Source organism: Danio rerio, chromosome 15, assembly GCF_049306965.1.
Source record: "Danio rerio strain Tuebingen ecotype United States chromosome 15, GRCz12tu, whole genome shotgun sequence".
NCBI lineage: Eukaryota > Metazoa > Chordata > Actinopteri > Cypriniformes > Danionidae > Danio > Danio rerio.
Window position 1 is genome coordinate 27,748,282 of NC_133190.1, and position 12,488 is coordinate 27,760,769.

The window sequence follows — 12,488 nt, forward strand, 5'->3', positions numbered from 1 at the left end:
AGAAAGTTCTCTCAAAAATCTTGTCATCTTCCGTCTTCTGAAAAGTTCTGTTATCATTTTTTTTACCTCCACTTATTCCAAATAGTTTCTATCTCAAGCAGATCACAAAAGAGACATTTTGAAGAATGTTAAAAGCAACTATTCTCTGTTATATACATATATTTTCTCCTACTATGGAAGCCAACAGCTATCAATCTTCAATCATTCTGTAAAACAACCTCTTCTTTTGTATTCAACACGACACTGAAACTTCCCAGCAAACAATTTTGTGTTTAACAGACATCTAAACATCTAAAGCTAAAGCAAGGTTAAACTTGGGCTGTCAGTGAAAATCTAGTAGACATCTAAGAATAGCCCAAATAGACAGATTAGACAGACTTTGTGTGTAGTCACTCATTTCTGCTTATTTGATGACTAGTCCAGTTTTGGCCTATTCTTAGACATCTGTTAGATTTTCACTGACAGCCCAAATTTAACCTTGTTTTTGCCAGGAACACTATGTTTAGACGTCTATTAGACATCTTTTAAAAGCAAAAAATGCTTGCTGGGTTAAAAAGGTTTGTAAACAACTGAAGGTGAAAAAAAATGGTTAGTAGTCAACGTCTTGATTAAAGCCAATTATAAGGGAGCAGTGCTGCTTACAGGAAAAGATAAGCTCTGGACAATGTTATTATATTACAAATGATTCGATTCAGCAATATGTTTGTCCATTTTTGGTTTAGGTTGCCAGCTGCACTACACAGTGAAGTGACTAAAGAACCAATGTAAAAGGTCTCAATCAAAAAAAAAAAAGACGAGGCATCAACGGTGTTTGCTTGTGATGGGCACTTCTCCCTTGGGTTGCTCAGTCTGCCACAATCCCATAGCCAAATGAAGTGGTCATCTTCCTTCATACAAGCATACACACACACAGATCGGCCTCTACAACCACAAACAGAGCGGCCTGCCTTCATCGTACATATCTGATAGAACGTCTATCCCCATCAACCAATCATGCTGCAACACATACGCTCCGAACAAGATGTCACTTAGATCTTTTCTGGACGGTTGGACATCAAATATGTTTGACGGTTGCCCACCCGTACACTTACATGCAGCAGTGCTATGTGGACAGGTACAGATCTCAGACTAGTCACTATCGAATTTTCAGCAGCAGTAGGCACATCCAGTACGCACACAACAGGAAATCGCTTGATAATAGCATGGTTAAGCAGTGAATTCTTTATTATATAATTGCATTGGAATGAAAAGGCTAATTAAAATGATATCTGTTCAAAGCCTTAAATTGGGTAAACCTTCAGCCCGACCGGACCGAAGATCCAACAATAGCAGGGATGTGCAAGTTAATTGAATTTCTTTTGTCTTCGCACAAAGTCAAAAGGCTTTTTTTTTCCTTCCTTAAAAGATATGGAATGGTTTATCTCCATGTTTGGGACTTTATCAAATCATTTCCCATTGTGTAATCATTTGTACATTTATTAACAGATATAGCAGAGTGTGTACCACTCGTCACACTAAAGTAATGGCTTGAGCACCTGTGGTTATATTAGGGATATTCGGCCACAGTATGAAGATCCCTTTACAACAGGATTCACACTCCACAGAGAGAGAACAGGCAGATGGTTAGGTTTGTAGCTCCGCGACTTGTAGATTGAGCTTCCCACAGTAACCCCGATCATTTTTTTTGTCATCATAGAAATCTTTGCATCCATTCTTTTAGGATTTTTGCACATCCCGTTAATGAGAGGAAACTTTGAGCCCTTGTCATGCTTTGCACCTTGGGTCCAAACTGAGGCTTGCGATTTCTTAGTCTCAGCACAACTGCCATAAGGGCAACGAGATTAAGCAACGAAAGGAAGAATCAGGACGTCTTCATCTGAATGCAAACACTGATGGCCAAATCAAGTGCTTTGTAGAGGCAATGTTTAAGTTTGAAGTGCTCCTGAGTGACCAAAATCTTTACTAAAGCTATCGTCGATTTGGGGCAAAAAGAAAAAACAAAACATAAAACTCTTGCCGCCCTATATGCAGCATGGCTTTTTTGTACAAATTCACTCCTAGAATTAAGCAGGATTCTCTCTTACAGTGTAAAGTCATGTCTCTGGGATTGTACTTCTCAGTAGGACGTGTCATGACAAGCGTACAAAGATTTATTCCCAAAGGTCTCCAGACAAAACACATGAAAACGTTTTTAGATGCAACCATTAAATGTTATCTAAATCCACAAGAGAAGAGAATGGTATAAGTACACTCCAGAAGTGATGTAACAAAGCTACAGAATAACTCCGATAACAAGCTCCAGATCAACTCTCCACCTCAGCATTTATAGATTCCTTCTGTAGCCTTTGCCCCTTTGAAAGGTCTCCAAGCTAGGCACAAACAGACTAAGACAGTGGAAAACAAAACAAAATAAACTAAATAAAATAAAAATAGACAAATATAAATCAGACACTGTCATTAAATTATCAGTTTAGTGCCCTACATTTAACCCAGTCAGCTTCTGCCTTCGGTAGGTCAGGCTGAGTGAAAGATCAGCCTGTGTTAAACCTATGGTACTTCTAGACAACATTATGTAAATTTACAGTATACAGTTTTGGATTCACCATGCAAGAATACTTTTTTTTTTTCATTTAATAGCTCGATCTACATCCAGAATAATTTACATAAAAGGACACGTTATTGAACCGGAGCTCGTGGGTGATGACTGTGGTGTTCGAGTGCATCCAGAAGAGCAGGAGGAAGCTGAGGGGAAAGTGGAATGGGTCCGTGGGGGTGGAGGGGAGCATGGAGGTGTTGTGAAGGGTCCTGGCGGGTATGATCAGCGACATTCCCACACTTTTACTGTTTGATCTACGCTCCCGGTGACGACGTACGGAGCAGTCTTGTGGAAATCTGTAGGGAGAGGAAAGATACTGTACTTTAATGACATAAAACCTGAAACACAAAAAAATCCATGAAGATTACAGGGTCAATTAGAGACATTCATTCATTAATTTACCTTCAGCTTAGTCCCTTTATTCACCAGAGATCTACAACTCTACAACAGTTTAAAACTGTTTTCACATAAATTAATATCTTGCTATATAATTAACACTGGTATTCTCAACAAAAAAAAGTCTCTAGTCTCTATTCATATAATTAAAGCATTGTTTTTCATATTTATTTTTAAACTGGCATCAGTTACACATCAGCATTCGTCCAGCCAATGAAATGAGTCTCAGGTTGGGCTAATCTGACCAATAGAAAAGGAGAGAATAATGTTTAAAAATAAACATTATGTTAATCATATTTAACAATGCTCATTGAACATTAATAAATAACACTTCAGCTTTAAAACATATATAAACCTCTTTACATGCTTAAACTGTGTCATGAGACCTGAAACCTCAAACATTTTCTATTCATGCCAACACAATGGTTTCAAATCAATATTATGGACGACGAGAGTTGTGTACAGAAGCGATTTTGAAAGCAAGTCTAAAGCTTCACACAAGCCTACAGGGGAGCTGACTGAATAACATCAAGTATCTCTAGAGAGCGTCAGTGCCTTGATCCTGTGAAAAGATCTGGACTCGGGCAGTTAAAAGACTGGAGGATTCAGCATCCTCTCACAGTAGGCTACCAATGGTTGACAGGACTAACTTTTGTAGAAAACTCCATCTTAACCTGAGAAATCACTCTTTGGGGAAGTGTGATTGCGCTGTACACTTCTAAAAGACATCTTCACCTTTCCTTGGTCATCAAAGCAACTGATTTGCACTTCAAAATCAACAATCCTGTGAGAGAAGATGAGTCTAAATACAGCCACGTACCCAGAGAGGTAACAAAATGTTCGTGGGCACTCAAGGTCTTCGTGCAGCGCTTGTTTTTGTAGTCCCAGATCCTCAAAGTCTTGTCATCAGCACAGCTCACAATGTACTTGCCTCCAGGGTGCACAAGAACCCCACGCACCCAGTTATCATGGCCAACCTGAACAATTCAGGATTCAGAATCAGGGTACTTTTACATCAGTTTGAAATAAGCAAACTAAATGTTTTGTGCATTCAATCACACAACAGCAGCAGCCTGAAAAAGTGTATGTTTTTGAAAATGATATTTATCTATGCATAAACTACAAAGTGTGATTTTGGTGCCACATCAAAAATATGTATTAGATGTGCATTTAGTCTAGTGCGTTTAGAGTTTAGGCATGCACTACTACAACAATGTTGGATTACAGGATTGTATGTTTGCAAATGTGTAGTTTTTCTTTACAAATTGAAATTCTGGACTACTGCTCTGGCATACATGATACATCAGATATATGGGAAACAAGATTATTTTGCCAATGTTTCTCCAAAAACACAAGGAAAAAGCTTTTTTCGGTTTCAGTACACTGTTGTCATGTAAACATCATTGATAAAAGCAGGAAGAGATTCCCATTTAGCACTGGAGTGGATCAAAACAATGTTTAGTAGGACTCACCAGTGTCATAAGGCACATGCCAATGCTCACATCCCACATCTTGATAGTCTTATCTCTGGAACCAGACAAAAGGAAAGGACCAGGTTTCCCACTCTTCTTGGTCTGGCAGAACAAAATAAAATAAAAATGCACAGCATTCGAATTAGTCCTGGATAGAAACCTACTAAAAGTAGACAAGGTTTGAATTAAAACATTTCATATTAATGTTACAGCTGAATACTAAATAAAAATGTAAAAAGAAAGAGTACACTTGTCCCTATAAAATATTCACTTAAAGGGCACCAATTTGACCCTTTTTCAAGATTTAACACTCATCAGATTATTTATTTTAGCCTTCTGGAATTGTCTGCTCTGAACACAATGCAGCTGTTTTTGTTGCCTGTGCCTTTAGTGCTAGTTTTCCCCACCCACCGTTCTTACGTGCCTGTCAGAGTGTCTCATGCTCCGCCTCGGCTGCGTCAGATAAACAGCACAGTGACAGACATGAAGAAAGCAGATCTCACATAACATTTGTGAGAAATACTACAATAAGAACTTTAGTATTATTTAATGCATTTGTTGTGGAGTTAATTTAAGCCTTTAGATAATTCACACACAATGTCGTTCAAAAGTTCACGCGCACACACAGGGTGTTTAACTTTGCATTGTTTTTGCACGCAAATGTGACATGATACACGTCAATATCCCTTGCTGTATGGATATATTATGTAATGTACAAAATAAACCTGATTTAACATCCACAAAGCGCAATTGATGAGTCTTCTCTTATAACTGTACTGACATTCGGCTGTGGTGATGAATTACAGCGATTTTCTGTCTTTATTGCAAACATGTTACGGTCGGCCTCAAAGTGGGAGGGATTTGAATCTTATTTTAACATCTGGAAATAAAAAAAAAGATTTATTGTTTTTAAATCAGCCTAATTTGACTGTGGACATACTAAACCTACACACAGTTCTGTCCAAACAGCTTACAAAGGATGATTTTCAACATAGGTGCCCTTTAATATAAACATTTATATTAAACCAGTTCATTCATTTTAATAACGGTTTTGTTTTTTTATTTTACATTAAGTGTCATTGTTGTTTTCAGGTAAATGTTAAACGACCTTACACCCCAGGTCATACATACATTTAAAATAAGAAAAATAAAAAAATAAAGCTTTTTTTGCACTAAAATCTGATCTTCTCAATTTTCAAAATGATAAAGGTTTATGGAAATTATACATTTATTTTATTTTTTAAACAAAATGTATAATACAAATTCAAATAAACCGTAACCACAAAAAAAAAACAATAAAAAAAAAAACAACTGAACAATGAATATTATTGTTTGAGTGTTTTATGATACAGAGATTTGTAAAAGATTTTTTAAAGCTTTGTGGAGTTTATATTTTCAACCCTTTTTCAGACCTGGAAAAGCTCTAATGCGTTCACCCCAGACGCGAAAGAAGCGTCAAACAAGAGTGATTTACATGATGCTTTAATGCACAGACGTGAACAGACATCCAGCAGCACATTAACCAATCAGGAGCTTTCTCTTGTAGAGGTGTGATTATGACATAGCGCCTGTTTTTGTTGACAACAGTTGATCAAACTGGGCTCAGCTCAGTCAGAAGCACCGCTGAAAGCTTCCATCATCCAGGTATAGTTTCTGGAGGAGGTTATGAGCACACAGAGCTGAGTGCACCTCTAAATGTATTAAGTGGACTCAGACACGCCGCCAAATGAATCGACGCTGTTTTTCAGTCATCCTAAAGCACACACACAGCTATTCTCTCGATAAAATCTATGTTAGCCATTTAGTAATGAAGCAAGAGTCACCGGGCAGACAAAAGCCCTGCCCATGACGCGAATCCACATCTGTTCTGAAAAAAATTTGACGCATGAATAAAGCGGATTTGACACATGAATGAAGCTGATTTGGCATGTGAATGAAAAGAGTAAACTCAAAATGTTCACGCATCAACTTGCACACAAATATCGCGATTTATCTGCGCGTGCCGCGTCTGGTGTGAACGCAAATTCATTAAAATGTACATAATGTATATAAATGTCTTAAAATTCCATGTTCATGTATACAAACAAAATCAACTTCCCTTGCAACTCAGTGTGTGTGTGCGCATAGATTAATATTTATAATCCTTACTAGCAAGAAAATGCAATAGCGTATGGGCAAGTCTTTAACCCACAACAAGGTTACGGAAGCAGCTTTATTAAGACTGATGCACAACCACAGCATCATTAGAAGAGGATGAGACACTGGCGGCGGTGCATAGATCACAGACATCCAATCATAACAGCACTCTGATAAATTACTGTCCTTTAAATACCACACCACATCTCCCATGCAGTCAATGAAGAGACGAATATAACAGGTGATAATGCACTTAAATAACCCTGCCAAAATGGATGGTCATTATGTTCAAGGCCTTATCTATTATTTCCCCTCTGTAAAAGGGAAAGTCTGCTCAAGGGGGAGTGTGAACAGGCACATTAAAAACAAAATTGCTCTTGCTGAGAGGCTGGCATGTTCAGACAAGTGTTCAGGCACATTTATACCTTTACATAGAGCCGCTGTAATGACATACAGGGCTTTGTAATTATCCTTCGTGACGATGTTCAGGATGTCAAGAATGGTTCACTTTCAACTGAACAGGTTTGACAAGATCAGAGACGACTGACCAAATAAATGTTACATTTAAACACAGAGGAGAAAGTTCTCTTAATAAAACAGTGTTTAAAAGGGTTAAGAGCTGTATTCCTCATGCTGTTAGGGCTAATGCTTTATCAGATCATGATGAAATTGGACATGGTTGATCATAAGACTGCCACAAAAAAAAAAAATCCAACTGGTACGTTCTTCACCTTAGGCCATCAACTGCAAATTCCACCTATGTCATTTCAGAGTCTGTTTAAAACCATTGTACATGACGAATTTAGATCCAAAAGGCCCATCAAATCGTGTTTACGGGGCACAGCAAAGAATAGATCAACATGAACATCTCTAATGATCAGAAAATATTTGTGAAAACAAAGAGCCACTGATCTAAAACAGGGGAAAAATAAAGAATCGCATGGCCTGTTGAGCAGCAATAATATCTGAGAGTTGGGCCTGTATTCTTTTTTCTACACTTCTGCAAATTCTACAACCACAGATACAGGGACACTGGAGCGTTTTAAAGCCACGATTCATCAGCGGATCGCTCGTATGTCAGCTTATAGACAAAACAGCTGATCGACGTGACTTTGAAACACTCCAGTGTCCCTGTATCTGTGATTACACTCAGGGCAAGTTCAGTAAAATGCTAAGCTTCTTAGCCAATCACAGTCATTTCTTTTGAGCATGTAAACACAATGGACAAACAGTGCCGTTTAAAACGTGCTCTAAAGTCAGCTGGAAAGGACGTTTTTTTAAACTTTAGTAACAATTGGTACCAAATTCCATAACAACCCTAACCTGCCTTAATTCATGCTCTACATTCACCAAACATTCAACAATGCATCAACAATTATTAAACATACTGAATTTCATAAGCATTTGCCATCACAAATGTGCCACTCACCTCTGAGCCGGTGGCCTCCAGGATGGTGGGATGGGCACTTTCAGGGGCCCAAGAAATGCACTCCACCACATGCTCATGCTCGCGCAGCTCTGCTTTACATTCTTTTGTGGCCACCACCCAAACACGCACCGTCTGGTCATTAGAACTACTGGCAATCAGGGTCCCGTCCTGGTTGGGCCGCACCATGCGGACCCACTCTCTGTGTCCGGTGAATGTCTTAACACAGTATCTGTTTAGGGGAGCAAACAGGCAAAATGTCAAAAAATTGTCATCAACATTTCAGGTGTGAAATAGCATCTGAAAGTTAGTATCAATGTGCAACTGTGCTTCGCAGTCACGTCAGAGGTTTGTCCCTTTTTGCCATTACAATATAAAACCCTTTGTTAAGTCTACATTTACACAGGTGCTTTCAGCTGAAGATACAATACAGCAACTGAAAAGACAGTTTCGTTTGAGCAAGCTATAGTTAGGTTCGACAACCTATGGTGTAGTAGTCCAGAATGTTTAGCTAACAAGAAAATCAAATTAAAAGCATTTATAAGTAGCTAAAAGGCTTACCCAGTGGCAACCTCCCACATTTTAATGGTTTTATCCCTTGAGGCAGAAACTATGTGATCTCCATTGGGCATAATAGCTACAGATGAAACATTATGGTCGTGTCCTGAAAAAAGAAAGAAGCAAAAATGTACATTTTTTTCAGATTGACAGTCACAAAAAACACCAACAGTGCCTGTGATAAACTAAATCCATTTCTCAAATCAGCATAATACACACATTTCCACTGTACAAATCAGACGGTCATGCACATTAGCATCTGACAATGAGTGGTTAAGCTTTAAAACATATCGTACACTTTAATGGAGAATAAGAAGCTGCTAAATTGCCTTGGGCTGCTTTGTTCTCAATGTGCGACGAAAGAGATGAGCTAATTACACAGGACGCCATTTTTAAGCTGCTGAATGGATGAAACCAAGTAGTCTAGAAAAAGCAGTCTTAAATATGGGGGGGGGGGGGGGGGGGGGGGAACGACAAAACGTTATCTCGTCTTGAAGAGGATAATTAAACTGCTGTCCAAATCTCCTAATCTTCCACTAAAGCAGCCGACCCACGAAGCGAGACGGCAGAAAGAGAGAGAGAGAACGAGCGAGAGTAGAAGGGGGACTTGCAAAAAGAAGGGGGTGCGTGGAGGCTGTTCATCACCTCTTCTTCAATTCTGTGCTAGAACAGTTTACCCTAGTCTCAGGGCAACATGCCAGCTTTAGTGATGGGTGTAAATTGCAAGCCTTTGGATTTGGGAATATTACGAGTTGCGCACACACATTATTTGGATTATCACCACTCAGGATTTACACATTTCTGATATGGATTACAAATGACTTGAGGAAAACTTGAACACTTGATTAGTTATTTTAGCATAAAACATTAAAATAAGTTTTTTTTGGACAGGTTTAAGATTTTTGTTTCAAATATTTGCTTATTATTTTAACAATTAAAATAAACCATAAGCATACAGTATGCATCACTACTGTTGAATAAAAAATACAAAAGTGCATGCGTGTATTTTGGTGCACAGGACAAACGCAGAAAACTTATCATTTGTATTGAAAATAATGTGAGCTTACAAAAACAGCACACATATTTATGTATTTCCATTAGTGAGGTTTGATATGATTTGATCCTCATAAATAAAGGAAAATAAGCTGGATAGCAGTGCCCCACCCCCCAATTTCTTGGCAGTTTTCACACTGACAGTTTTCGTGCTTTTCCAAACCTAAGGTGAGATCTTATCTCTGCCACTTTACATGGGAACTATTCATCTAGTAGAAGTGAAGACGTGTTCACATAATACAGAATCCATAAGACAAAATGCTAATTTACCTGTGGTGTGATCTCCCTAAAGAATAGCCAAAAGGCACACATTTCCAAAGATGCAATTAAAATTTACCAGGCAATTGGATCTTTAAAAAGGCTTTCTTAAAGCAAGGACATGATCTCTCACTTGTGTTGAAAAAATGTAATGCTTTTTATTGTATATACAGAAAAAAAAATATTGCCATTCATTAAACAATTAAAAAACAAAATCCTCATTTTATATATTAAACTCCTAAAAAGCACATCGATACTTGATAAAAAAAATTAAAAATAAATATTTGAAAAAATGTAATTTAATTATACATTTTTTTATTAATTAATTTAAAAAATGTAAATAAATTAATTGAAATTGAATATAAATATAATATAAAAATAAGTAAATTAATATGTCTTCTAATACTGAAAGAACATTTCTTATAGATTAGTTGGCGAGCTGGCTTATTAGTGAGCTTCAGCTCAACACCTGCCTCCCGACACTCTATTCCCCCCTGAGATGCCTCTTTGCTCCAAACAGTTCCCAGAACCACTGACAACATATGACACCATGCTCACCGTGCATGGTCCTGATACACTCAAAGCCCTGGAAGTCCCAGAGCTTGATGGTCATATCCGCTGAACACGAGGCTAGCAGCTTTCCAGTGTGGTCAAAGGAAATGTCTTGCACGGAGTCTGTGTGGCCTTTAAGGGTCCTTTCAAAATCTCCAGTTTCATGATCCCATACCTAGATAAGAAAGAAAAAAAAAAAACATTAGCCCAGGATAATTTTCTTTCTATAATACAATGCATTATCTTGTTTGACAGTTTGTAATAAGGTATGACATAAACAGCAGGTTTGGGCTTGTAGCTGCTATTGCATATTCAGCGCAACATCTGTCAAGCTGCCAGTTTTTAAACGCCATCAAACATTCCCTCTGGAAATAATCTACAGTTTGAACGATTATCTCCATCTGCCTTAAGAAAAAAAAAAAAAAAAAAAAAAGTCAAATTTTCACCCCATATTTACCTCACAGCATTTATCGCAGTCCAAGAGAAATTGGGGCAGAATATTTTGACATCATGTTTTCACTAAAATTCAGTTTTCATCATTTTCTTTATCATTAAAGCATTTTTTGTGAAGTGAGGCGAATGTTATCAGCTTGTTCGCCTGGATGCAGCAGTATGATAAACAGCCTCAGGGCTTAATGTGAAGATCAGGTTTCAGCAGTTTTCCTGCAGCAGACACACAGGGATAAGCTCTGTCTGCTGCTCAGGGGGCAGATGACAGAAGCCCCTCCACCTGCTTATCAGTCTCCTGCTTCCAGACGGGGAAACTCAACACAACTAGTCATGTTCTGATAGAAAACATGCACACGAAAAGCTGAGACTGCAATGCCATTTGACGTGCATATGACGTTAGTGTTTATTAGATTGTTTGTTTAGTTGTTTTTTTCTGCCCTTACTCGTATATGTCAGTATGTGCTAACATTTATGAATGTTTGGTTTGATTATTAATGATCCAGCAAAGGAAATACTTAAAACGCAAATTAAAATGAAAGGAAACAATACTACAGTGCAACAAATAAATGACAATCATTCAATCATTTTCTTTTCGGCTTAGTTGCTTTGTTAATCAGGGGTCCCCACAGCGGAACGAACCGCCAACTTTTCCCGCATATGTTTTAAGCAGTGGATTCTCTTCTAACCACAACCCAGCACTGGGAAACACCCATACACTCCTGCTTTTATACCCACACATAAACTACAGCCAATTTAACTGATTCAATCCAACTATAATGCATGTCTTTGAACTGTGGGGGAATAATTTATTTATAATTAAATACAAATTGGATAAATACTAAAATAAATGCATAAATAACTATTATATAATTATAGATATGTTACGAATATATTCAGCCTTCATTAAAAAAAATGTTCAATGTTAAGTGAAAAACAAAACTGAAGCAAAAAATGTATGGCCCGACTATAAAAGCAAGGTGAAAAAACAAGCTGAGATCAGCCATGCAGTGCTGCATGAACCGAGAGGGCTTATTTCAGACTCAAGTGTTGACGTTTCAGAAAAATTGTGAAGATCTAAGCTTTGACTGCATGTTTGAAGGAATGTTCATGCGCATGTATAAAATATCACAGTCTGGAGAAGAGAAAAACACACTTGTGCATGAAACTGAACTGCAAACCATTTGGCTGACTCAATAACAACCAGGTCAAGCAGAAGGAAAACTGTCAATGGAAAAGAAGAGCTGTCAAACTGCTTGATTAACATAAGGCGGGGAGATCTGCCACAATCACTACACCACATCTGCATTATACTGAGAAAGAGGTGAGGGGAAAAAACTAAAGCATTTGTCTGGAAACCTTCAGCCTTCTTGACAATTAGCAATGAATATGTGGATCCAGAGAATGTGGCAGAATATATATGAACTAGCGGTCTAGTCAAAAGAAGCCCACGTTACAATAGGGTGGTATTTTTTTAGGGAAGGGTTGACTAGAAAAAAACAGTATAAAAACTAGGGCACAGGAGGAGGGGGCACAAACTCAGGTTGGTGGCCATAGCTGCCGGCATTGAGGCGGAAGATGAATCACTCAAAAG

At 38.0% G+C, this 12,488-nt stretch overlaps 1 protein-coding gene across 2 annotated transcripts in view; it reads right to left on the bottom strand.

The window, feature by feature from the left end:
- Nucleotides 1-1,206: 1,206 nt before the first annotated feature.
- pafah1b1a (platelet-activating factor acetylhydrolase 1b, regulatory subunit 1a) overlaps nucleotides 1,207-12,488 on the bottom strand; it is a 53,047-nt gene continuing 41,765 nt past the window's right edge. The window contains exons 6-11 of one of the 2 annotated variants that reach the window (XM_005157575.6): nucleotides 10,454-10,622; nucleotides 8,588-8,690; nucleotides 8,030-8,258; nucleotides 4,465-4,566; nucleotides 3,813-3,969; nucleotides 1,207-2,892 (exon numbers count right to left, since the gene is read on the bottom strand). In XM_005157575.6, coding sequence (XP_005157632.1) covers nucleotides 2,819-2,892; nucleotides 3,813-3,969; nucleotides 4,465-4,566; nucleotides 8,030-8,258; nucleotides 8,588-8,690; nucleotides 10,454-10,622 — 834 coding nt within the window. In that variant the 3' untranslated portion in view covers nucleotides 1,207-2,818. 2 annotated transcript variants of the gene reach the window in all.